Source organism: Ambystoma mexicanum, chromosome 7q (assembly GCF_040938575.1).
Source record: "Ambystoma mexicanum isolate Mex_15411 chromosome 7q, UKY_AmexF1_1, whole genome shotgun sequence".
Taxonomy (NCBI): Eukaryota; Metazoa; Chordata; class Amphibia; order Caudata; family Ambystomatidae; genus Ambystoma; species Ambystoma mexicanum.
The window spans coordinates 171,391,695-171,415,690 of record NC_090941.1 but is presented as its reverse complement, the minus strand read 5'-3'; the positions used below and the strand labels follow the sequence as shown (position 1 = coordinate 171,415,690).

The 23,996-nt window shown below is 51.7% G+C and overlaps 1 protein-coding gene across 9 annotated transcripts in view; it reads right to left on the bottom strand.

Moving 5' to 3' along the window:
* Window positions 1-23,996, bottom strand: part of DOCK9 (dedicator of cytokinesis 9) — a 2,709,375-nt gene that overhangs the window by 68,679 nt on the left and 2,616,700 nt on the right. For all 9 annotated transcript variants that reach the window (XM_069639825.1, XM_069639823.1, XM_069639827.1 and 6 more), the window contains one exon: window positions 9,050-9,188. In XM_069639825.1, the coding sequence (XP_069495926.1) occupies window positions 9,050-9,188 (139 nt within the window). The remainder of the gene's footprint in view (window positions 1-9,049; window positions 9,189-23,996) is intronic.

The following is a 23,996-nucleotide window of genomic DNA, read 5'->3' as shown; positions in this document are numbered from 1 at the left end:
CTAGAGGCAAATTCTCCCACTCACCGCCGATTACTGCAGCAGAAATTCTGCCATGGTAATTCCGCCAAAAAAGCTCAATTGAGTCCAATAGACTGAAAAAAATGGGGACGTACAGCACCACCGCCACTTGTAATCCGGCCGTAATTCCACCAGACCAAGTGGCGGTAACAGTAATTCAGTTGTGTGGTATTTCGGCAGCTTTACCGCCGGGATGCAGCCCAACTCATAATGTGTGTGTGTGTGTGTGTGTGTGTGTATATACACGAATATAGATTTATATTCTTTTTTTTCAGTGAAAAAACGTTGATAAAGGGAGGTTATGTTAAATTGCACTAATAAAAACCTATGAAATTCAGTGAAATAACATTGTTTAAGGGACATTATGGTAAGTAAAACCAAAAAACCCCAGTAATCCGCCAGTTATGTTAAGCTAAGCAACTGTAACTGTGCACTACTAAGACCAACACCCAGGACATCAAAGATGACATCACGGGCCACCAGGGGGCGCACAGGCAATGGCTGCCTGATTCCCGAGCTCCCGCCGAAGCCAGGTGGCAATGGGGATTGAGCCCCCCCCCGCGAAACCCCCAAGGAGAACAAAAAAGCCTGAGCGGGCAGTGAACCCCCGGGGCTCCCCCTGAGAGAAACAGCGATGTTCGGGAACCCCCGAAAGGCGGAGAACCGGAGCCGCGGCCTCCCCAGCGAAGAAGCCACGGGAGACCGGAGGAGGAGCCGTGGCCCGCTCAACATGGAGGACTGCGCGGAGGGACCGCCCCCCACCCCCGTCGTGACTGGTACCCAGCCCCCAAGTGAGTGGACCACAGAGCGGGGACACCGAACCCCCCGCGGACCAGGCCCACAACCCCCCATCGAGGCGGCGGCCTCCCTACACTTCATCCGCGCGGGCGGAGAGAGGCGCCGGAGACCCGTGCCCGGATAGGAGGAAGGCGTATTCCCCCGGACCAGGCCCCGGATAAGAAGGGGTGGTGGCACCGGGGCCGGGAATCCCCACTCGGTCACCGCGCCTGCCAGCTCTGAGAGGCGACCAGCATTTCGGCACTGGGTGAAGGGACCCTTGTGACCGCACCGCTGCACGCCCACGGGGGAGGCACCCCAATCCCCTCTTCCTTCGCTGGGGCCCGGCTCCCGACCCCGCCACCAGAGGAGGAACAGACAGCAGGAGAGTTGGCTCGGACGGGCCCCCGCCAATATCATAAACAGGACGGGACCGCGCCTCACCCCCCCGCGGCGAACAAAGCAACCTCCCCTCCCCAGAGTGCACAGAAGACGCCGAAGGCCCTGGGGCACCTGCACTGGGTGCGAGGCCCCTGCCAGAAGCCGGTGGGGCGTGTGCCCGCCCGTTAGCGATCCCCCAAGAGCCGCGAAGGACGACCGAAGCGAGAGGGGGTGGTCCCTGTTTGTCCCCCCTCCCCCTGAGGGTTACTACCACCAACACAGCACCGGCAGGCCTACGAGGTGATCCCGTGACCCCCACAGAACCGAGGCATACCCTACGGCGAGCCCGGGGGGTAACCAGATGAACTGGCAAAAGAATCTACAAAAATATCGTTACCAAGAGGCAGGACCCCACGATAACGGCCCGTCCCACGACAGAGAAATGGCCCATTTGGAAGCCTCGGCACCCTCAACGGCGGCAATGGAGAGGGGCTTCGCCTCAATTCTACAAGCGATAAGCGACATGCGCTCCGACATTGCCCAAAAATTCGAAAAAATGGATCAAAGGGTTGACAAAGTCGAGGACAGGCTCCTTCAGATTGAAACCAACCAATCGTCATCAGCAACCCTAGAGGTAGAGGCAAATATGAGGCTATCTGCCCTTGAGAAGAGGGAGGAGGAGAGGTTGAGACAAATGGACGATTTTGAAAACAGGGAACGGAGAAACAACCTTAGATTTTTCGGGGTCCCGAGGCGGAGGGCGAGACGGAGAGAGAGGTCACTCGAGTGGTGCGAGACATTATTGCCCTCCTCTTTGAAGAAGAGATGACTACTGAACTCACTTTTGATCAGGTGCACAGAGCAGGAGGACAGGCAGGGGGCACCCGGTCTATTCTGGTCCGTTTCCACTACTACTCGGAAAAGACACGGGTGCTGGAGGCCGCCAGGAAAGCTCAGGTGATTACATACAACAATTCCCAAGTCTCCATTTTTCAGGACCTCTCCGCATACACACTGGCCAAATGTAGGATGTGCCGCCCCCTCACTCATCTGCTGAAAGAGAAGGGGGTACGATACAGATGGGGCTACCCCTTCTCCCTAGCCTTCGAATACCTGGGCCAGCGGACGATGTTGATCACAGAGGAGGACATCAAGGAAGCCCATCCAGGACTATGTGACGGAACCGACCCCCCGAAGAGGACCAACTGGGCCGGTTCAGGGAGGAGCAAACGGCCCGGGCCCGTCAGGTGGAAGAAGAAAACTAGCGCAAGGAAATTTAGAAAAATGAACACGCCTTCTCCGGCGAAGGAAGGAGAGCAGAACAACTCTGAGGGATGAGCACCTAGGGGACCCAACCAGCAAAGGTGTGAGAATAAGGAACACGGAGACGACCGGAGTGACTTGACCACTTGCAGGTCGGAATCTGAAGAATTGGAGGTTAAGCCGGAACTAGAGTCCTCTTGAAAAGCAAGTAAAGCGAGGGCGACCGAGGGGACGAAAGCTGGGGGGAGGAGGGGGTTCACAAAAACGAGCTTAGCAATGAACGCCTGGCCGGGGAGGGCAGGCTGGTGGTCCGGCTAAAATGCCAGAAAAGGCAATACTAACTGGCTGGACGCCGGGGAGGGAGTGTGGGGGCACACAAATTGGGGGTTGTTTGTTTGGGGGGCAGTTGGGGCAACGTTTTAAAAGTGTCCAAACGGTGAGACAATGGGAGCGAGAAGGGAGTAACGATGCAATGCTGTTGACCAATAGAGAGGGAAACATAGATTATGGCTGATGGCCGGCCGGCCCTGGGTGTGGGTGCCCTGAATGTGCGGGGGCTGAACACCCCCACGAAGAGGTCCCTGATTTGTAGGGAATTCAGGAGGGCGAAACGAGACCTGCTTTTCTTGCAAGAGACACACTGGGCGAGGGGGAAAGAACCTAAAATGCGAGGGGGAGGGAAATCGAAGAGGTCTCCCACGCATCCCATAAGGTAAAGAAAAGAGGGGTGGCCATACTGGTAGCAAGGGACGCAGGCTTCGAGAAAGAGGCCATCTTGAAAGACCCCGAGGGCCGATACCTGTTTGTACGGGGCTCCCTACAGGGCTCCCCCCTAACCCTGGCAGTAGTGTATGGCCCGAACGAAAAACTGTTTGTACAAGGCCCGTTGGTGGTGGGGGGGATTACAATATGGTTCTAGACCCAACCAAAGACAGAAAGCGGGTAGGCCCCAAAAACCTCAGGCTCGCAGATGAAGCCATGGCGCGAAACTTTCAGAGGGTCAATGAGGATCTGGGCCTGGTGGATACAATCCCGACCCCCAGAACAGATGTTCCCTCCTTTACTTACTACTCGACCTTCCACAACTCATTCTCTAGGATAGATTACATCTTTGTGGACGAGATCCTCCGTCCGTATGTCGCAGGCTACAGGATAGACCCTGTCCCTTGGTCAGACCACGACATGGTCCAAGTTACCTTAGCGGTGGGTTGGTGTAGAGAACGCAGAGGACACTGGAAATGTAATGATACCCTATTAAGAGACGAGGTTCACGCCCAGGATGTCTTGGAAGCCATAACAGAGTTCTTTGAGCTTAATGATAACGGGGAGGTGGACACGCACACGCTTTGGGACGCCTTCAAGGCAACCTTACGAGGAGTCCTGATAAAAATAGGGGCTCGGAAGAAAAGGGAGAGAGAGGCCCAGAAGAAAGCCCAGCGAGAACAAAATAGCCCGTCTCCAGCCGGGGGGCTCCCCGGATCAGGCCCTGGAGCGCGACCGAGTGGCCGCACTGGAGGACTACAGGCTCCAGCTAAAAGACCTACTCCTACACAAAACGGAGAGGAGTCTCCAAATGGTCAAACAAAAATATTATGATAAAGGGGACAAAGCGGATAGGATCCTAGCCTGGAAGTTGAGGGAGGTCCAGAGAAGTAGAAGGGTGAAGGAGGTAAGGGACACCCAGGGGTCCCTTGGCTGCGACTCTCCCCATATTGGAGAGGCCTTTCGCCAATGCTACAAGACACTCTATTTGTCAGAATATGACGGAGATGATACCCAGATAGAAGACTTCCTGAACTCCATACAGATCCCATCCCTACCGAGGGAAATGGCAGAGGGGTTGGAGGGCCCGGTGACCGAGGATGAGGACAAGGTGATTAGTGGGATGAAGGTGGGAACTTTCCCCGGGGAAGACGGCTTTACTGTTTATTTTTACAAAAGATTTCGCTGCTCCCTGCCCCCGTACCTAGTGAGAGTTTTCAACGCCGTGCTGGAGGGGGGAAATCCTCCCCGAGTCCATGATGGGGGCCATAATAGCAGTTTTGCCCAAGGAAGGGAAGGATCCCGCAGAATGTTCCTCCTACCACCCCATATCGCTGTTAAACATTTATGTTAAGATCCTGGCCAAGGTAGTGGGGAGGCGGATGGAGGGGATAATGCAGAAGCTAGTCCATGGGGACCAGGTGGGCTTCATAAGCGAAGGCAAGGGTCAGATAATATTTGCAAAACAATAGACCTGTTTCACTTTGCTCAAACATCGGAGCTCGATGCATGTGTCCTCTCCCTAGACTCGGAGAAAGCCTTCGATAGGGTCGAGTGGAGATATATGGAACTCCTCCTCCAAAGAATGGGCTTTGGGACTCACATTATGAGTTGGGTAACTGCCCTCTACAGAGCCCCATGGCAAGGGTGTAGGTGAATGGGAAGCTGTCCGAACCATTCCCCCTCTCCCGAGGGACAAGGCAGGGCTGCCCACTCTCCCCCCTGATATATGTCCTTACGATGGAGGCATTAGCCATAGCGATCAGAGCTCACCCGGACATCAAGGGAATTAGAAGGGGCGAGGTTGAATTCAAGCTGTCCCTGTTTGCGGATGATATTTTAGCCTATCTGTAGACCCTGGCTCCTCGCTCCCCCCCTTACTGACTCTGGTGGCTGCGTTTGGGCGCTTCTCGGGCCTTAAAATTAACACTGCAAAATCTGTCTTGCTCCCAATGAGAACAATGGACCCAGAACTAGACCCCCTGGACAGGTTTCATGGGATTACAGTGGGGAAGGTCGCTATACGGTACCTGGGGGTCCTTCTCACCAGAGACATATCGCAATTGGGCACCACTAACTATGACCCCATAATGGTAGAGATCACATCTGATCTGAGGAGATGGGGTAAGATGATCCTCTCATGGTATGGCCGGATGACTGCAGTAAAGATGAACATATTACCTCGGCTTCTGTACCTTTTCACAGCTCTCCCAACCACCGTCCCAGCACAGACTTTTAGAGATCTACAAAATGCAGTACAAGACTTTTTATGGCAGGGGAAAACCCTAAGGACCGGGAGGGACACCCTGACTTTACTGAGGGAGGTGGGGGGATTTGGGTTGCCGGATTTTCACCTTATTTCTGCGCCACCCAACTGCGCGTCCTCCTAGAAAGAAGGACTGGGAACGTATTGGTCATACTTAGAAGATATGGAGCCCACCCTCTAAAGTTGCGTGACCTCTTATGGGCCCCAAGCAAGACTATCCCGAAACACCTAAAAACCCACCTGACCCTGGGAGTTCTCTGGGACATCTGGAAAGAGGGCCCCCGGACTGCATACCTTACCACATGGTCATCCCCGATGACTTCTCTCTGGGGCCACCCCCTCAACTTGGGTAGTAAAGGGTTCCGGCACTCCCAAAACTGGTCAGATATGGGAATGAATGGGCTGGGCAGATGTTCAGAGAGGGCGAACTCCTATCCTATGAGGACTGAGGGACGGTCTCGGACGAGGGTCTCTTTCCATTTTCGAATACCTCCGCCTAAAGGGCATCCTCTGCGAGCAGTCATGGGGTCCAAACCTGAGGAGACAGTTAACCCCTTCGAGAAGCTCCTCGACTCGGCGACCTTCGAGAAAGGGTGCGGTATCTAGTATGTATACAATTTTAAATACTTATAACCTTCAGGGTAGGAGGAGCTTCCGCACATTCTGGAATGATCTGGCGGGAGAAGAGATCTCAGAGGACGCCTGGGCTAGAATATTCAAAATAGCATTTCATGGGAACTTATTCACCTCAGACATGGAGCATAATTTTAAGATCTTACAGGGGTGGCACAGGGACCCGGCAAGACTGTCAAAGATGTTCACGGGGGTGTCACCAAGGTGCCCGAGGGGATGCGGTCAGACAGACTCCTGAGGCCACATGTGGTGGCACTGCCCGAAAGTACAGGCCTACTGGGGGTCGGTGAGGGGCTGGATAGCGGAAGTAACAGAAGAACGTTTACCACTTAATCGCCTAACGATGTTACTGGGTCTGCCCCCGGAGGAAACGGAACTACACCGATATCCAAGGATGTGAGAAACCATGCTGAGAGCGGTAGAGTAGCTCTCGCTCAGAAACGGAAGAGCCCGGAAACCCCCTCAAAGGAAGATTGGCTGAAAAAGGTGAAAAAACATGTTTTTGATGGACAAACTGACTGCTATGGTGAACAATGATACTAGTTCATTCCTCACGAACTGGTATGGAGTGCAACAATCTTGGGGTTGGAACGTTCACTGAATCCGAGGTATAGATCCCGACTCGAGCGGGGCGGAATTAGTCCCGAGATGCATGACAATCGACCTGGGGACCCACGACCCGGGGAATGGCGGCGCTAAGTCAGTCGGCGACACGGTCACTAATCGCATCATCTCCGAGGCACAGGATACGGAGAGAACATTAGGAGCCTCCCTAGACGAATGCACTGATCTGGACACAGGGTAGGGGGGTGGGCTGGGTTTGGGGTGGGAGGATGGAGGGGGGTCAGGGTAAGGGGTCACAGATTTTTTTAACGATTGTTTGTTTTATTAAAAAATGCTAATAAAAACCAAAGATAAAAAAAAAAAAAGATGACATCACACATGTCATTGATGGGCCGGACCCGAACGGAATTGTGAATGCTGGCAATGCCACACCTGGTTAGAATTGTGTCGGACCCGGACGGAATTATGAATGTTAGCAATGCCACAACTAGTTAGAACTGTGAACATTAGCCTGCATCACATCTACATAGGACTCTGAATGTTGAGTAGTTCAACATTTAGAGAGAATTGTGAACATTCGGCCTGCGCCGGACCCAGACAGAATTGGACATGATAGCGAGCGCCCACATTTGATTAGAATTGTGAACATTAGCTTGCGTCGGACCTAGATGGGCTTGTGAATGTTGACAAGTGCCACACTTGGTTAGAATTGGGAACGTTGGCCTGCATCACATCTAGATAGGGTTGTGAATGTTGGCAATGCCACACCTAGATAGAATTGTGAATTTTAGCCTGCATCACATCTAAACAGGATGGCAAAATGCTGGCACGTGAAGATAGAACAACAAATATTATCAGTCACTTCAACCTAGAAATTGCTCCTGCTGCATTGGCTCATAAACCTACACAAACGCTCCCATCCCATATCATTACGCGTGTACTCTACTCTACACCATCACACATTTAGAATGCAGCTATACCCCTGATCAATTCAGCTTAGCCGTTCACATACAAACATTACCCCATGAACACTTCACCACTCTAATATAATGCAGCTATCCCATGACATTCCGGCCTAGCTGCTCACATAAGCGCCCTACAGGCCTAACACAGCCAGAACCCAGTCGGGTGTCCACCCACCAGACTACACACATTCAACTGATATCTTCTCCACCTAACGCTAGGATGCAGCTACCATCTGGCAACTACATCAGCTGCACGCATAACTGGTGCACCCACACACACCCTACAACACTTTCTCCAATGACCTGGACTGCGGTCCCCAAGGGCGTTCAACCTACTAGCGCTTTGAGGTCATACCAATGATATATAGAGCGCTATATAAATGCCAAGTAACATAACATACACATAATAGGTTCACACTGACTGGAAAACTACTTCAGCTTGAGGTGAAGATAAAAGGCAAAAAACGTAAACTATTTACTTTGTGCAAAGAAGAATTCTTTCATTCTCTGGTTACTATCTGGTTTAGTCTATGTGACTCTAAAAGCTAATGCAATGTACTATGTCAACATATTACTAATTTTACATTAGTTTAATAAATGTATCATAACTTGTATCTTTTTTGTGATTTGATAACTAACTACTTTAGTAATTACCAGCAGCATTAGAAACTTAAAGGAGGGGTGCACTCCAGGTTTTTATTAGTGTAAACTATGGCTACACCCAAAAAATACAACATGTTACAATTCATTTTGAAATGCAAAATGAGCAACTTAATGTGTTCTGCTTTTCAAACTCTGGCAGGCATCCAATTTGCAATATGTGTTGGTTTTATTCAATGTTCTGGCAGGAATAATCAAACACTAGACTACTCAAACGTGCTAGAGGGAACATGTTTGTTTACTGCTGTCAAAGCAGTGAATTCTAAACACAAACACTGTGGTGTTATAACTTTCATAGACAGGCATGTTGCAATTCAGTCTTATGAAAGTTATAATACCACCAGCAAACACGTCCTGTTTAGCTGATTCGAAGTAGAAATTCTGCGATGCAGGACATGTTTGCTGTGTCTCTATCACTACCCTAATTCTTTAACGGATACTTGGGTTGGTGGGTTGAGTGGACCCGTGATGTCAAAGTACACTAGCCAAGTGAAAAGGTTTGCTCAAAACCCAGAGGCCATTTTGTGAAAAATGGGTTAATATTTGGGTTGGCTTTCTTGCATTTGGCAAACTTTGCATTTACCTTTTGAGGACTTCAGAAACAAATCAACAACAGACCTATGGGTTCAATTTTACTTACCATCTGGCACATAGCCTCTAATTCTAACAGTTAACTAAGTATGCAACATCACATGCTTAGTGCATGCCAAAGCACCGCCACTTAAAACTCAGGATGTGCTTAATGTGGAAAGGTACTAACCTGCTCATGCATTATTTCCGAAAGTTCTCGCACCATCTCTCTATAGTTGGCTTTCATGTCTTCTTGATACTCTAATTGATCTTCTTTTATGAGCCTTTCATTGATTCCCAACGCTTGACCGCACGCTTCCACAAAATGCCTAAATAAGTCAAACAAAAGCAACATGAAAAAAGGAAGTACAGTAACCTGTAATTGCACACCACGACAGCCCCATTCCTGACAATGTCTACCTCTACCGTTGGAAAGAGATAATAGATCAACATCTAAACAATAGCCTAAATAGGGCCAAAAGCCTATAAAGACCACATCATGTCCTCATGGTATCTGACCTGCAACTGGAATATGAAACAGCAGTTTCTTTTCCATCTGCCACTGAGACAAGGGGCCACACTAATTCTCTGAGAATATTTCTATTAAAGATAAACTTGTTAACTTAAATTTAATCTTGATTGACTTGCATGAAGCAGTGATTTTCAATTTGTCTTCCCAGTTCATCCTGCATCAAGGGTTTCTGATCGTGATTGATGTGGCTTATTTAGACAACTATTTTTGGTTTTATGTGTTTTTTTAGTGCTGTCTTTGACATACATAAGGGTCGTTGTTCAACTTGCTTGGTGTTTTTTCCGAGTCCTCCTTTGAGACAGCAAGCAATTTCTAGAGTTTTATTTTTAGAATTTGTGACATACCCCTTTGTTGCCAACAAATATGTAAAAGACGCCCCAGAAGAGGTGACGCTAACTTGGATTGATTGCACAGCTGCATTCTCGGAATCTAATGGCGAACGGAAGCTCTGCTTAAATTCTTGGACATTGACACTCTTAAATGTGTGCTGCTGTTTGGATTTTTTCCTCTTCTTTTTTGACAAAGCATAGGCATGGACCAGGGAGTCAGTAATAGGGCGTGCATTTTCCCTTTTAAAGAATATTGGCTCTCAAGTTTAAGCAAAAATTTACACTCTGATTACTAAAACTATTTGGATTTTTAGTCGTAGAAATCATTGGTTCAAATTTATTTATTTTTCAGCTTTAAAATGAAATGTATATGTCCATAGCTTTTGAGTTTATGAGTAAAAAGGAGATAAACATGTTACCGCATGAGGAAAAATGGGCAGAACATTTTTTAAAGTCAAATGGAGAAAAAGGAGAGGGGAATTCAACTGTCTTCATGAACTCAAATTGGAAAAATAGTGCGAGTCTGAAACCCCTGCTGGGCCAAGATGAGTAAAAGATCCAGCACATAGGAGGTAGGACAGATCAAAAGGGCCCATACCTCACTCGCAGCACGAACCCAAAAACATACACCACATGCAGCCATAGTGGGATTTAGAGGCAGGCCTCTTGGCAGAAATTATAAATTACTCACCATAGCGACTAACGTACTCCTAGTCCATAGTCCCCTTTCCTCCATACTGCATGGCCGTCCCTCACTAGGGACGTGAGACAGAACCTTTTTCACCAGACAAAACCTTCTTCCCCTTTAAATTTAGAGGCGCGGCCCTGGGAGGGTATCCCTACAAAATATCTCCACCAAAAATATTGCCGTACATATGGCCGTTTGTCTCGCCATAGGCAGTATTTTTGGGGAGGATATTTTGTGGGAGCGGGGGTTACGGGGGTGTCCCCCGCACATTTTAAAATAATGCGGGGGTGTCCTCCGCACGGTCAATGGGTCAATATCGCCTCAAAAATATGGCAATATTTTTGTATCACAATATTTTTTGCGGGGATATTAACACATGGAACGCCTGGGAGCATGCTCTACCCTGACTCCACCCACTGGCACCACTCCACAGTCCCAATTGACGCGTCGACAATATTAACATTGCCTAATGACACCAGTTTTATTAGGGGGGAGGATGGTGGGACGTATGGAGGAAAGGGGACTATGGACTAGGAGTATGTTAGTCACTACAGTGAGTAACATATAATTACTCCTACGTCCCATCCCATTTCCTACATACTGCATGGGCCATTACAACTGAATGTAGCCCCATGGTGGAGAGGTGACCCTCCTTAGGAAAACAAGTTCTGCAGAACCGCCTGTTCGAAAGCCGAGCCGGCATCCAAACAGTAGTGCTTGCAGAAGGCCGATAGGGTGGCACAGGTGGCCGCCCTGCTGATGACCTGCCACGGGACCGGTCTCTGGAAGGCGAACGCCATGCCCTTGGCTCTGACAGCATGGGCATGCATGTTCGCTGAAAGTGGTTTGTGCTCCCCCTCATAAGCCTCCTTGATGGTCGAAACCATCCACCTTGCTATAGAGGCCTTGGACGCCTGATAACCCGGCCTTGACCCCCCAAAGGTGACAAAAAGAGCGTCTGACATCCAGACAGTGCAAGACGCTTTGAGCATCGTCCTTAGGATTCGCAAAGAAAGTAGGTAACACTATCTCCTCATTCAGATGGAAAGAAGAGACTACTTCAGGTAGAAACGCAGGGTGCGTTCTCAGGACCACCTGATCTCTGTGAAAAGTGGTGTAGCGTTTCTGAGGCCACCAGTGCCTGGATTTCGCTAACCCTACGTGCAGACGTAAGAGCCACTAAAAGCGCTGTTTTAATGGTTACAAGCTTGATGTCCGCGGACGCCATTGGCTCGAAAGGTTTGTGCACCAGGACGCCCAGCACTACGTTGAGGTCCCACACAGGGTGCGGTTTCTTGATTGGTGGGTAGAGCCTGGTGAGGCCTGTCAGATGTCGCTTAACCACCGGGTTGGAGGAAGAGAAGAACTCCTCCTCAGAGTTCCTGTAGGCTCCTATTGGCTGCCAGGTAGGTGCAGCGGTTTATAGTCATAATGTCGAAAAAAAAATGTAGACAAACAAAAATGTCGAAAAAAAATGTCGAAAACAATAATTTCGACATCCTATACATATAATGTAAAGTCATTTTTTAGAAAAAAAAATGTCGACAAAAAAATGTCAATTAGAACTATCAACACCTCACCCAACACCCACCTGCCACCCCCCACCACCCTCTCACCCCTCATACTCAACACATTCTAATTATATATTTATTTATTTTTTCAATAAATAATTAAACAAAAAGAGTATCATTTACTATGGGGGGGTCCCCCCAACCCCCCTCACCCAACACCCCCCCTGCCACCCCCCCACACACCCCCACTACCCTCTCACCCCTCATTCTCAACACATAGTAATTATATGAGAATGCATTACTTACCGTAAAAGCATTTCTGATGGTTGTATCTGCTTAGATTCACATGCTGTGCATAGGTCCGACATCCAGTGGTCACTGCGGAGTATTGCATTTTGTTTTTCGTAGTCGAAAAGGGGACGTCGACTAGGCGTGTCTGAAACACTATCCCTATAGTGACGTGCGTTGTACCCACAATCCCTCACGCGTCGAGGTCCCTCTGTTTGTATTTTTTCTGCCCTGAGGGAGCCTTCTAGACGTGAGTGAGTACAGAAAGAGAGAGAGATATATAAAGGAAGTCTATGTTCCTTCCATCCGAGCGGGGAGGAAGGGTGGGCGCATGTGAATCTAAGCAGATACAACCATCAGAAATGCTTTTACGGTAAGTAATGCATTCTCTTCTGATGTTTGTTAATCTGCTTAGAATCACATGCTGTGCATAGACTAGCGAGCAGTACCCGGAGTTGGCGGTGGGTTATGAGAAGGAACAGTAGAGAAAAGGTGTCGTAATACTGCCTGTCCCACCTGGGAGTCAGATCTAGAGTGTGTATCTAGACAGTAGTGTTTTGTAAAGGTGTGCACAGAACTCCAGGTAGCCGCTTTGCAGATGGACTCAAGGGGAACATTTGCAATGAATGCTATGGATGCCCCCGTGCCTCGAGTAGAGTGTGCTCTTGGCTTAAAGGGTAGTTCTCTCTTAGCAAGAGTATAGCAGAGAGTGATGCATTGAACAATCCATCTAGAAATAGTGGATTTTGAAACCGCATCTCCTTCTCTTCCTGCTGCCACCGAGACGAAGAACTGATTAGTCTTCCTCAATGGTCTGGTTCTTTCCATGTAGAACATGACCGCCCTGCGTACATCAAGTGTGTGCAGAGTCCTTTCTCCCAAATTGGAAGGATTTTGAAAGAACGTTGGTAGTTCTATAGACTGGTTTACGTGGAATTTAGAAATAAATTTCGGAGCAAACCTAGGGTGAGTGCGTAGAACCACTTTATCTTTGTGAACTGTAACAAAGGGGTCTAGAATAGAAAGAGCCTGAAGTTCACTTACTCTCCTGATGGAGGTGATAGCTATTAAAAAAGCAGTCTTAAGAGTAAGGTGTTTAAGGGATGCTTTGTGCATGGGTTCGAATGGAGAGCCCATGAGTCTGGTAAGTACCACATTAAGGTCCCATCCGGGAGCAGGGTCAGCTATCGGGGGGTGTATTCTCTTTACTCCCTCCATGAATGTCTTTATAACTGGGATCTTCCACCACGACACTTTGAGTTGGGAGGTGGTGTATGCAGAAAGTGCCGCTAGGTGGACTTTAATGGAGTTAAACACTAGGCCTGAATCCAAGAGATGGGTCAGGTATAGTACCACATGTGTGGGAGAGCAGTCAATAGGGTTGATGCTTTTACTCCTGCACCAGATGACAAATCTCTTCCACTTGCTAGAATAGCAGTGGCGAGTGTTCGGTTTTCTGGCTTCCCTGAGGATGTCCATGCATCTTTGCGGGAGTTGTAGATGTCCGAACTCTATGATTTCAGGAGCCAAGCTGCTAAATTCATGTTCTGGGGGCATGGGTGCAGAGTCCTGCCCTTGTTCTGAGATAGCATGTTGTACGGGCAGGGGAGTTTTACTGGGGGAGATAGAGACATCTCCATCAAGTGAGCGAACCATGGCTGTCGGGCCCACATTGGGGCCACCAGTATCATGGTCACTTGTTCCTGGTGCATCTTGTGCACCACCTTGTTGAGAAGGGGAGTCGGGGGAAAAGCGTAAACAAATTTCCCTGACCATTGCATCGATAGACCGTTCCCCTTGGATTGGTTCTGGGGGTACCTGGAGGCGTAACTTAGGCATTGAGAGTTCTCCAGGGTTGCGAACAGGTCTATTTCTGGGAATCCCCATTGTGTGAAGACGTCGAAGATGATGTCTTCGTGTAGACGCCATTCGTACTCTTCGGGCAGAGGGAAATCTCTGCTGAGTCTGTCTGCCAGCAGATTGAGTTCCCCGGGTACATGTAGTGACAGTAGGAACATGTCCTGTTTGAGAGCCCACTTCCATATATTCTGAGACAGTTTGGACAAGCCTGGAGAGTGGGTGCCCCCCTGCTTGTTGATGTAGTACATGGCTGTAGTGCTGTCCGTAAGGACCATTACTGTCTTGCCTTGTAGGTGTTTTTGGAAGGCTTTTAGCGCCTTGAATACTGCTAGTAGCTCCAGTAGATTGATGTGTTTGGATGCTACGTTCGGAGTCCACACTCCGTGAGCAGTCTGATGGGATAGGTGAGCACCCCATCCTGTGAGGGATGCGTCTGTGGTTAGAGTGGCTTCCGCCGCGGGTGTGGCAAAGGGTTTTCCTTTTTCCATGTTCCCCTTTGTCCACCACTGTAGCGAGAGAACCAAGGCCTGCGAGACCACCACTAGATCCTCCCATTGTCCGCTGGCCTGACACCACTGGCTGTTGAGCCACTCTTGCATTGGGCGCATGCGCAGGCGCGCGTGAGGTACCAAATAAATACACGACGCCATCATTCCTAGCAAGCGCATTGCTTTGCGTACCGTCACCTCTCGGCCGGTCACATATTGGGGGATCTGAAACAGCATGTTTTGGACCCTCTCTTTGGAGGGGAAGACGAGGCCGTCCCTTGTTTGAATTAGAGCCCCTAGGAATTGTTTGATTTGACTGGGGTCTAGAGTGGACTTCTTTTCGTTGATGGAGAAGCCCAGTTGGAACAAAAGGTCTACCGTCTTTTGGGTATTGGAGAAACATGTTTCGTAAGAGTCCCCTGTTATGAGCCAGTCGTCGAGGTAAGGGTAAACTGGGATGGACAACCTGCGCAGGTGGGCCGCAGCCACTGCCAGTACCTTTGTGAATACCCTTGGTGCTGAAGCTATACCGAAGGGTAGCACCTTGAACTGGTAGTGTTTGCCCTCTATCATGAACCTTAGGTATTTTCTGTGCGCTGGCAACATTGAAATATGAAAGTATGCATCTTTCATGTCCAATGTTGTCATGTAATCTCCCTGCGAAAGCAGCGGGATCACCTCCTGTAAGGTCACCATACGAAACTTTTGGGGTTTGATAAACTTGTTCGCTGGGCGCAGATCTAATACAGGGCGCATGGTTAGATCCTTTTTGGGTACAAGGAAGTACACTGAATAAATACCTTCCGTTACCTGAGATAGAGGCACGACCTCTATGGCTCCTTTTTCCAGCAGTTGTTGTACTTCTTGAAGAAGGATGGCAAGATGTTCCGGCGTCAACCGTCGTCCCCTCGGGGGTTTGTAGGATGGGGAACTGTTGAATTCGATACAGTATCCGTGGGCTACGGTGGAAAGTACCCAACGGTCTGACGTTATCTCCTCCCATGCAGGAAGAAAGGATGTTATCCGGCCCCCGACCGGTGTTGCATGGGAGGGGACGCGAATCTTCGCGTCACTTGGAGTTGTTGGGGGCTTGGGAGCCTCTGGGGGTGGATCCCCGACCTCTCCCTTTGCCCCGGCGTTGGCCTCTTTGGCTGTACTGCCCACTATTGGCTTGGTAATTGGTGGCAGGGTATTGCTGATGCTGACCTTGTTGTTGTTGCCGTTGGCCACGAAAAAAGCGCTTGTTGCCATAGCCGCGTCTGGTAGTGGGCTTAGAGATCTGGTCAAGAGTCTTGATAGTGTCGAACTCTTTTTTGGCCATCTCTAGGGCTTCATCTACCGCTTTTCCGAAGAGGTTAGCGTCCTCGACAGGTTTATTTATTAAAGACGCCTGTGTCTCCGGTTTAAAGCCTGAGTTGCGCAGCCATACATGGCGCTTTAGGAGTATTCCTTGTACCAGGGAACGTCCTGCTGTTTCTGCCGCGTCCAGAGAGTTTTTTACAATGCTCTGGTTCACTTGTGTTCCTTCGCCAATAGTCGACAGTAGGCGTGTACGTAAAGGCTCCGGTGCTTCCTCTGCGTCTTTGCGCAGTTTGGTCCACTGCGCGTCTGCGTAGCTCGCAAGCAAGGAATTGTTGTTGGCAATTCTTGCTGAGAAGGCAGCCGAGGAAGTAACTCTTTTTGCAAGGGCATATAGCCTCTTGCCCTCCTTGTCAGGGGGTGCCTCACTGGTGGAAAGTGGTACCCCTGCCCTCTTTCTAGTATTAGATACAACTAGGGAGTCCGGTATGGAATGTCCTCTAATGTAGAGCGGGTCTGAGGGTGAAGGAGCGAAAAGTTTCTCAATCCGTGGATTGACCCCTCTGATCAAAGCGGGAGTGGACAGCGACGGGGTGATCCTCCTTTTAACTGAAGCGAGGAGAGGAATGGTCTGGCTGACCGGGGGTTTTTCTTTAATGACTCTTTCTACAAAGTCTAATTCTGGAGAGAGTTCTCCCGTGTCCAGTTCGAAATGCGCTGCTGCTCTGCGCAACAGTGCATTGAAAGTAGGCTGATCGTCTATTGGAGACGTGTTCCTAACTGGAGAATTATCCGGAGGAGTTAGATTTAGGGCATCAGTGTCGGAACACACTGATGGTGATTGCCAGGGGTGCGAAGGTCCTTCTCCTGGGCTAATCCCGAAGCCTTCTTCTATAATGTCTGTTCTGTCTTCTAGACATTCCTCCTGGTTCTGTCCTTCGTTGTCCATGAAATCATCTGCTTCTTCGAAGTATTGTTCCTCCCCAGTGAGGTCATATACGTCTTGGAAGTCTGAGGCTGTGTCCAGCAGGGGATCGACCAGCCTCGGTTTTTTGGCTCTGGGGTCGTCTTGAGGCCCTTCTCTAGTTCTTCTGAGAGTTAGAGGGGCTTGGGTACTCATAAACTTTTCCATCCTCTCCATACAGAGGTGGAGTCTCTCCATAGTTTCATGGGGTACCCCAGAGCGGTCTAGCGGGGGAAAACTCGAGTTGTCTACCTCGAAATGGCTCGACCTCTCCCAAAGCGTCGAGGAAAGTGTCCCGTCGCCCTCCTCAAAACCCTCAGGTGTGTAGGGAGACTCCCTGACTGAAGGGGGTAATCCCTGCTTTCCTTCGGGTGTTTTCGGCGTATCCTTTGATTTATGCGTAACGCTCGACGAAATTTTCGGCGTACGCTTTTGGGCGTCGGCTACAACGATCCTGGCTAAGCTATCGGCGACATTCTTGTCGGCGGAAGCTTGAGTTTTCGACGCTATGGGTATCGAGCGGTGTACGGCGGTATGCGCCTTCTGTTGATGCGCACCGGCCGGTGGTTTGGTGGTGGCGCCCTTGTTTGCCGAAAGCCCAGTCGCAGGTCGCGGCTGCGGTTGCGAGAGGGGCTTCGAACCCGAACGGTCCGAGGAGGCCGCCGGTGGAACCTGCGTCTCCTTGGGCGCCGAAGCTCTCTTCGACTTAGACGAAGAAGAGCCATGGGTTGTGTGCTTATCTTTATGTGAATCTTTGTGTGCGTCAGTGTCGCCGGGGTGTTCATCCCCATAAGCAGGGCGTGAGCCGAGCCCGTCGGGGCCGGGGACAGACGACGAAGCGCGTAAGCGCTCCTTAGAGGGGGTTTCGACTTCCGTGGCGGAAGTCGTGTCATCGCGTTCCTCGTCACTGTCGGTGGTAGCAGCGGCGGGTGAACCTTCGGCCTTCGACATCGCGTAGGCCGCCCACCTTTTAACCCTACGGTCTTTTAGAGTTTTAGGCTTCAGAAGCCGACAAGCCGCGCACCCTTCCTCTTTGTGATCGAGGGGCAAGCAGCGGTTACACCGTGAGTGCTTGTCCTTCCAAGTGAATTTGCCTTTACAAAGTGGGCAAAACCTAAATGGTGTCCTCTCCATAGCAGAGGCAATAAATCGCGATAAACACCCCCAGGGAAAGGAAGGGGAAAGTGAAAGGCATTCTCAGAAAGACCCAGAGATGTCCCACGACCCCACTCTCCCTACTGTAAGTGGCCAGCGAGGCCAGGCCACGTGTTCGGCAGCGCTGAAGATTTCCTCCGCTCGACCCTCCGTCGACGATTTTGCTCGGCGGAGAACAGCTACACTGCGTCGAGGGAGTGCTGTATTAATCTTCGTAGAAGAAACGACCAAAGGTCGAGGGTTGCAATGTCTCTCGAGGAGCTCCGCGTGAAGGCGACCAGAAGCTGGGCGGAAAAAAACAATCTGAGGGACCTCGACGCGTGAGGGATTGTGGGTACAACGCACGTCACTATAGGGATAGTGTTTCAGACACGCCTAGTCGACGTCCCCTTTTCGACTACGAAAAACAAAATGCAATACTCCGCAGTGACCACTGGATGTCGGACCTATGCACAGCATGTGATTCTAAGCAGATTAACAAACATCAGAAATTTATTTATTCAATAATTAAATAAATAAAAAAGAGTATCATTTACTATGGGGGTGTCCCCCCCAACCCCCCTCACCCAACACCCCCAGCCACCCCCCAAACCCCCCACCACCCTCTCACCCCTCATACTCAACACATTTTAGTTATATATTCATGTATTTATCTATTTATACAATAAATAGAAAATTTCGAAAAAATATCGAAAAAATGTCGACATTATTGTTTGTCGACATTATTTTTTTCGACATTTATTTTTCGAAATTTTGACTGTCGACATTTTTACTGTCGAAATTATGACTGCCCACCAGGTGCAGCATGTGTCTATTTGCACCCTGAGTGCACGAGGTGCGCAGAGAATGATAGCATGTCTTCCAATGTGCAAGTAAGGGGGTTGATCTAGTTAGAGACAGCCCAGTGACAGAACCTAGTCCATTTACTTTTGTACTGGCTCGTAGTAGCCTGGCTCCTAGCGCCCTGAATAATGTCTAGGTTAGCCTGTGACAAGCTCAGATGTTTTAGTGTGACCTGCTCAGGAACCACACAGCAAGGGCTAACTTCTGCAGAGCAGGGTGGATGACCCTGCTCCCATGCTTCAAGAGAAGGTGAGCTGGGCCAAAGGCAGGTGAATGGGCGGCCTGGCTGAGCAGCTCCGAGAACCATGGTCACGCCGGCCACCACAGAGCTATCAGAATGATGCAGAGGAGACATGATTCTCTTATTTTGCAATCACCCTGTGGCCCAGGGGAGTTGGAGGAAGGAACAAGTTACTTACCTGTAACTGTTGTTCTCCAGCATGGGTCTGGCATGGATTCACATGCTCATGAATATTCCCCGTCGTCAGGCTGGGAATCCTCGGTAAAGAAAAAACCAGTATCAGTTTCGTTTCTGATCTGTCTTTCGTAGTAATAACCAATCACTGGTCTCTGCGTCATACTGACCACAGCCAATGACTGCCCTCTACCTAAGCAGCGCCTCTGGCAGCCATCTTCAGATTTGGAAGCACGTGAAGTGGCAGTATGACCAAGTGAAGAGCCGCAGAGGGGTAGGCGGGAGGGTTCGCATGTGAATCCATGCCAGACCCATGCTGGAGAACAACAGTTACAGGTAAGTAACTTGTTCCTTCTCCAGCATGGGGTCTGGCATGGATTCACATGCTCATGAATAAAGAATACATAGCAGTACACACATGCACAACCACGGGAGGTGGCAAAGGCTCAACATTAAGCAGTACATCAAACTCAACATTAAGCACCTTACCTCCTCACCAGGCTCACCTCAGGCGAACAGGTTGCGCAGCACTGCTTGGCCGACCCTGGACTCCTCCCTGGAATCCCGATCGACGCAGTAGAATTTCGTGAAGGTGTGCGTCGACCTCCACGTAGCAGCCCTGCATATGTCCAGCAGGGGCACACCAGAAAGGAACGCCGTGGTAGCTGCGATCGCTCTGGTGGAATGGGCTCTCGGACGGCCAGGCAGCGGTCGGTTTGCCAACCGATGACAGTACATGATACAGCCGGAGAGCCATCTGGAAATGGAAGCCTTCGAGAGAGCCTTCCCCTGATTGACAGGTCCAAAGTTCACAAAGAGTTGTGACGTCTTCCAAAAACACTTTGTGCGGTCCACGTAGAACTTCAGCGCTCTAGCCACATCCAGCGAGTGCAAAGTCCTCTCAGCCGGCGACGAAGGCGACGGGAAGAACACAGGCAACACCAAGGGTTCGTTGAGATGGAAGTCCGATGGTACCTTGGGCATGAAGGAGGGGTGCGTCCTGAGCACTACCCTCGTGTCGTGAAAAGTCAAGTACAGGGCCTTGCAGGAAAGGGCCTGGATCTCTCCCACCCGTCGTGCGGAGGTGATGGCCACAAGAAACGCTGTTTTCCACGACAGAAACTTCAACGGGGCCGAGTGCAGAGGCTCGAACGGAGGTCCCATGAGCTTGGTCAGCACCACGTTGAGCTCCCACGCCGGGGCCGGAGCCTTCACCGGCGGGAACGATCTGAAGAGTCCCTTCATGAACTCTTTCACCAGACGATGAGACCACAAGGACGTCCGGCCCGTGGTTCTGGTGTATCGGGAGATCGCAGCAAGATGAATCTTGATGGACGCGTGTGCCAGTCCAGCTTTGGCCAGCGTCAGCAGGTACGGCAGTACCTGGGGAGCCGTAATCCGTAGAGGGTTAATCTTCTGTGCGTGGCACCAGACAGAGAACCTCTTCCATTTGTGTCCGTAGCATTTAAGAGTCGAGGACGCCCTGGCCTTTGCAAGAACCTCTCTGCAGTCGGCCGGTATGTCGTATCCTCCAAACTCTAGCGCTGCAGGAGCCAGGCCTGCAAGTTCAGCGATTTCGGGTCGTGGTGGAGGATGGTGCCTCCTTCCCTGGAGAGTAGATCCGCGTCCACCGGCAGCTTGATTGGCGGGGACGCTGACAAGTCCAGAAGGTCCGGGAACCATATCTGCCTCGGCCACGCAGGTGCGACGAGGATCATCCTGCACCGTGACCTCTTGAGCTGGTTGACGAGCCGGATTAGCAGTGGCAAAGGAGGGAACGCGTAGAGGAACAGGCCCTCCCAGGGGAACGAGAAAGCATCGCCCATGCTCCTCGCCTGGGGAAACCTGCTGGCGAACCTCCGGCACTTGGTCGATCTGGGGTGTGCCCCACCGTCGGAAGAGGCGATCCACTAGATCCTGCCGTAGTTCCCACTCGTGGCACGAGCGCAGCTCCCTGCTGAGTGAGTCGGCGATGGTGTTTTTTATCCCTGCCAGATGAAACGGCACCAGAAACATCCTTTGGGCGACGGCCCAATGCCACAGGTCCTGCGCCTCCTTGGACAGCGCTGGGGACCTGGTTCCGCCCTGTTTCCTGATGTAAAACATGGTGGTGGTGTTGTCGGTGAAGATCCTCACCACCTTGCCCTTGAGGGACGGAAGGAAGGACCTGAGGGCCCAGAACACTGCACGGAGCTCCAGGACGTTGATATGGAGGGACTTCTCCGTCGGGAGCCAAAGGCCTCTCGCGTGCAGGTTTTCGGTGTGCGCTCCCCACCCTTCCAGGGAGGCATCCGTGGTCACTGTCTCCTGGTGGTCTGGGGTCTGGAAGTCCATGCCCGCCGTCAGATGCGCGCGGTTGCCCACCACCGGACCGCTCGGCGGAAACTCTCGTCGAGTGTCATCCTCTCCTCGAAGCCGCCCGTCTTTTGGATCCAGCGCGCGTCCAGGAACTCCTGCAACGGGCGCATCCGGAGCCTGCACATGGGAATGAGGTAGATGCAAGAAGACATCATTCCGAGGAGGGACTTGATGGACCTCACCTTGGCCGCGTCGGAAACCAACATCCGCTGTACCTTGCCCAGGATGGACCTGGTCCTTTCCTCCGACGGGGAGGCCAGAAGGGACACTGTGTCGAGCTTCGCTCCCAGAAACAGTGCGTTTTGCGCGGGTACCAGGTGGGACTTGGCGTAGTTCACGGAGAATCCCAGGTCCGTGAGAAGTTGGACGGTCCTTGCCGTGTGCTCCACGGCGAGCTCCCTCGTCTTGGCTCGGATGAGCCAGTCGTCCAGGTAGGGGTAGACGTGGATCCCCTCGCGGCGCAGCTGTGCCGCCACCGGTGCAAGGCACTTGGTGAATACCCTGGGTGCCGACCGTAGTCCGAAGGGGAGGGCTTTGAACTGGTAGTGACGCCCTTGGACCACAAACCTGAGGAATTTTCGGTGCCCCTTTAGGATGGGAATATGGAAGTAGGCATCCTCCAAATCCAACGACGACAGGAAGTCTCCTTCCTCCAGCTGCCCTAGGACGTGCTGGAGGGTGACCATCCGGAACTTCTGCGCCTTGATGAACTTGTTCAGATGTCGCAGGTCTAGGATGGGGCGCCATCCTCCCGTCTTCTTCTTCACGAGGAAGTATCTCGAGTAAACTCCGGAGCCCCGAAGCCTCTTTGGGACGAGTTCGATGGCGCCCTTCCTGAGCATCGCCTTTACCTCCAGGAGAAGCTGAGGGACGTGAAGCTCTTTCCTGGCCACGGGGGGGACGCGCGGGCACCTTCTTTGAAACTCGAGCGCGTGGCCCCGGGCTAAGGCGTCCAGCACCCAACGGTCGGTGGACTCCCACACGCTGACGAAGCTCGCCAGCCGGCCTCCCACCGGGGTGCTTCGGTGGGGGCCCGACCCCACGGCCGGTTCTATCCTGTTTCGATGAGGCTTTGCCGCCTTGACCTCCTTGGCGACGACGGCGGGGTCCGCCAGACTTGCCTCGTCCTCTGTAGGCCTCCTGAGACGACGAGCGGGCCGCTTGACGGTAGGTGGAGAAACCGCCGCCGGAACCTTTGGAGGCGCCCTTGCCTCCGCTGCTCCGAAAGGGCGTCCGTCGTTGCTGCAGAACCCCAAGGGCCCGGGCCGTCTCAGTGTCCGCTTTAATGGCCTGAAGGGAATCGTCCACTGTTTTCCCAAACAGGTTGTTCCCATCGAACGGCATGTCCAGGACTCTGGTCTGTACGTCTTGACGGAAGTCCGTAGCCTTGAGCCATCCACGCCGCCTAAGGCACACGCCGTTGCCCAACTGGCGGAACCCAGTGTCGGCGATGTCCGTCGCAATAGTGATGGCGTGGTCCGACGCCACCTCACCTTCCTGTAGGATCTCCAGGGCATCTGCCCTCTTGTCGTCCGGTAGGAAGTCCAGCAGGGGAGCCAGTTTGTACCATAGCTCCCTGTCGTAGCGGGCCACGATAGCCAAGGCGTTGGCCGCTTTAATCGTCGTCGCTGCAGACGAGATGACCCTGCGTCCCATAGCGTCCAATTTCTTTCCCTCGCCGTCCGGTGGGGAAGTCGATGTGGAGGCCGCACCCCCCCCGCTTTCTTCCTGGCCGCCGCGGAGACGACGGAGTCCGGGGTAGGCTGCGCCCGGAGGCACAGGGGGGCCGCGTCCGGGACCCGGTACTTCTTCTCGTACCGGTCTCTTCTAGCTGGCGTCGTGGAAGGGTTCTTGAGGAGGGCGAGGCCCTCATCCCAAATGTCGTCCAGTAGAGGCACCGCGAGGACCGTCTTCCTCTTGGCCTCGCGCCGTTGATAAAGGAATCCTTCCTTTTTCTTCTCCTCAGGGCAGAGTTGGAAAAGCTCGGATGCCCTGGCGATCATGGAGTGGAACGATCCAATCTCGTCGGGCGGAGAAGCCCTGGTGGGAGGCGACGACGGTAGATCCTCGTCGTATACCTCGTCGTCCGTACCCGTCGCTGCCGTGTCAGTCCCCGTATCATCCCCTCGGGCGGACGGGGAGGAGGGCTGGACGGGGCGCGACGGTTGAAAAGGAGGTGGAGAATCCTTCTTTTCTTGGGCGGGGGAACACCAGAAGTTCCCGGTTCAGGATCCCCCGACGGGAGAGGTTCCTCCGTCGACAACGGTAGTCTCGTCCTTATCTCTGAGCATAAGGACTGTATAGCCAACAAAATGGCCGCCGAGTTGTCTTGCGGCGCTGGCAGAGGGGAATCCGACGGGCGATCAGGGGCCGGTCTTCTTTCACGCCAAGGCCGTGGCTTAAGACC